Source organism: Poecilia latipinna, unplaced genomic scaffold (genome assembly GCF_001443285.1).
Source record: "Poecilia latipinna isolate Pla-1442-1.1 unplaced genomic scaffold, P_latipinna-1.0 Scaffold4562, whole genome shotgun sequence".
NCBI lineage: Eukaryota > Metazoa > Chordata > Actinopteri > Cyprinodontiformes > Poeciliidae > Poecilia > Poecilia latipinna.
The window spans coordinates 19,100-21,771 of record NW_015117178.1 but is presented as its reverse complement, the minus strand read 5'-3'; the positions used below and the strand labels follow the sequence as shown (position 1 = coordinate 21,771).

The following is a 2,672-nucleotide window of genomic DNA, read 5'->3' as shown; positions in this document are numbered from 1 at the left end:
ATTTCCCCTAAAGAAAGTCAGACTCAGACAAATGACAAAAAACACCATCTTATGGTAAATGTTAAGGTTCATGACAACACAATGTTCTAAGGTATTCTAGAGTCAAATATGAGGCTTCGTTGATCCCGAAACTTTAACAGAAGCCTGGAGAAAAAGTTCCTGCCCATGTAAGGAACTCAAAGTCCAGTAAATGTCACCAACACTAAAAATAAAGACTTCACTTAGTTGACCAACTGACACATTTGAATTATACAAGTAGGTTGGTTGTCACTTTCTATAGAAACTTACAGAAAAAATTGACAGACATCAAGCCAATGAAAACCTTAAACTGAATAAATTCACCACTCAAATTGCATGTATTCCTCGTGTAGAAATGTGAAGCTTGTAGATGCTGGTTCTACAATTGTCTCACCTGAATGTGTTGCTCAGAAGTAGTGAAGAATTTTAAATGTCAAAAAATATTAAATTAACCAACTGCCTTGTAGTCTGCTGTCCTGAACTGTTAAAATAAATTCCAGGAATAGTGAAGGTCATGGAAATAACAATAATATTTAAAGTTGAGCTCTGCAGGTGAGGTTCAGCACTAGAAAGGTCTCTCCATATGGCTCTCCATGATTAAGCATCATGAATATTAATTTATTACTATTAATATTAATATAGTTATTATCTAAATGCTTTGTTGCAGAGCTTTCTCCACTATATGTTCTGTTATACTCACACAAGCTGGGCCACTGTTAAAGCTCTGTCAGGATCAGCAGTTCCCTAAAAGTGTTCAAACAGAGTTTCAGTCCTGCATGTTGATCTGCAGAAAATGGCAGCCAGTGCATAATACTGACTGGGTTGATGGCTGGTGCCGTTATATTTGGTCTCACCATCTGGAAGACGACTCTGTCCTTTTCCCTCTCACAGGTCCGGAACATTACGCGCTCATCTGGAGCCACAAAATCCACTGTTTCCAGCACATCTGGCAAAACATACACACACACAATACAAGCAATTGTCATAAGATATGTGCAATCACCTCTTTGATGTCAGGAAACAAAAATCTTTAAGTATTTCCTAAAAAAAATTAAAAACTTAAGAAACTCAAGTTAAGCACCCAGAATAATTTCACTCACATGTAGGCCAGTTATGAATATGTAAATGACTGGATCTGAACGTAAACGGTAAGAAGCAGCAGAAGAAAAAAAAATTAGGCTTTGAATCAAAGTAAGTTATTATTGTGACAGTGAAAAATGTCTGCAGCTCTCTGGTGCTGTTCTTCCTAACAAATCAAATCTACATACCTATCGCTGGTCTCCATGACAACACAACTACTATCCATTGGAGATGGACAGGCCACAGTACCATTTTAGAAGCTAAACATACAAACTTAGGAAAGAAGACTAAACAACTTGAAACAGTTGTAATCTGTTTTGTTGCAGGTCAGCTGGAGAAAACAATGGTATGGACTTTGATATGGACTGCATAAGTGTTTGACCAGGGCAGTAGTATAAGAAGTATGTAAATTGTGCCAAGAAGAAGTTCACTGCTGCTTTTACATGTGCAGTGGCATAAATTTCCCTTGCTTGCTGCTGAATCCTTGGAGAAATTACTGGGAATAATTCAAACGATTACTTCCATTTTAACTGGTTGGTGAGCAGAAGAAATTCATGCAAGAACCATTACTTAGAGAAAACGTTCTGAAACTGCAATTTAATCTTTTTTTTTATTTAATATCAGTGCACCTCGTGAAGCACAGTTGTTATGAATTTAGTTTACCACCACACTGAGATTCGTAATTTTTCCCCCCACACAAATTATAATTAAAAGAGAAGAGAAATTATCACAAGTTAGTGAGAGGGCCAGTTCATCTGAAGCTTTGGAAAAGGTCTTACCATTCACGATCCTCTGACATTGGGCCATTTTAATGTCTATCAGCTCCTGGGAGAGACAAAACAACGCGTTTAGCGTAAAATCATTTCCTACTTTAATGTTCTGGGTCGTGTAGCCAGCCTACCTCACAGTAAACCACATCAGCTCCGTAGTCCAGAGCCAGCAGCCTCATCGGCAGGGTCCCCACACGAACCATCGGGGCCAGGGCTGTGATGTTTCGGAAGCTGAGGCCTGCGTGCTGCCATGCTAACTGCTCAGCGGATCTGGAAACCTCCCAACATCAGTAACCCACGGTAAAATAACATTTTTTGATAAAAAGCTACAAAAACATTAATCAAAACCAGGCCGAAAAGGCTGGAGGAATATGCCAATTTAGAAAATAAGACTGTATCTCTACCTTCAAGGGTCTATGACATGTACGAAATGCGGTCAACTGTTTACTGTAATGTTTCTGAGTAACATTTTGCGGAACATATAGAACAGAACACTTGGCAAAAATTACACGTACTTTCTCAACGATAAGCTAACCACAAAAGATGTTAGCTGGCAGCATGACATAAAGGTTTACCATATCCCCTATAACAACAGAAAATTCACCTACTGGCATTTCAGACTGTAGCTGTACTGTGTGTTCATGTGGGGAAACGTGCTGCCACACTTCCTATTTAGGCTTGACGTCATTATGTCTTCTTCTTCTGCCACACTTCCTATTTAGGCTTGACGTCATTGTCTTCTTCTATCTATCTATCTATCTATCTATCTATCTATCTATCTATCTATCTATCTATCTATCTATC

At 38.6% G+C, this 2,672-nt stretch overlaps 1 protein-coding gene across 3 annotated transcripts; it reads right to left on the bottom strand.

Moving 5' to 3' along the window:
* Positions 1-39: 39 nt before the first annotated feature.
* LOC106942792 (tRNA-dihydrouridine(20) synthase [NAD(P)+]-like) lies at positions 40-2,572 on the bottom strand. Of its 3 annotated transcripts, none has more exons than XM_015026129.1 (5): positions 2,477-2,566; positions 2,000-2,138; positions 1,878-1,923; positions 873-964; positions 40-762 (listed from the first exon to the last, which is right to left on the bottom strand). In XM_015026129.1, exons 1-5 carry the CDS (start codon positions 2,554-2,556, stop codon positions 715-717), a joined length of 405 nt encoding a protein of 134 aa, XP_014881615.1. In that variant the 5' UTR covers positions 2,557-2,566; the 3' UTR covers positions 40-714. The 3 variants fall into 3 exon arrangements, with proteins under 3 accessions (XP_014881615.1, XP_014881616.1, XP_014881617.1); XM_015026130.1 differs by having other exon boundaries at positions 672-762; positions 2,000-2,146; positions 2,477-2,572; XM_015026131.1 differs by having other exon boundaries at positions 672-762; positions 2,000-2,146; positions 2,473-2,527.
* Positions 2,573-2,672: the final 100 nt, after the last annotated feature.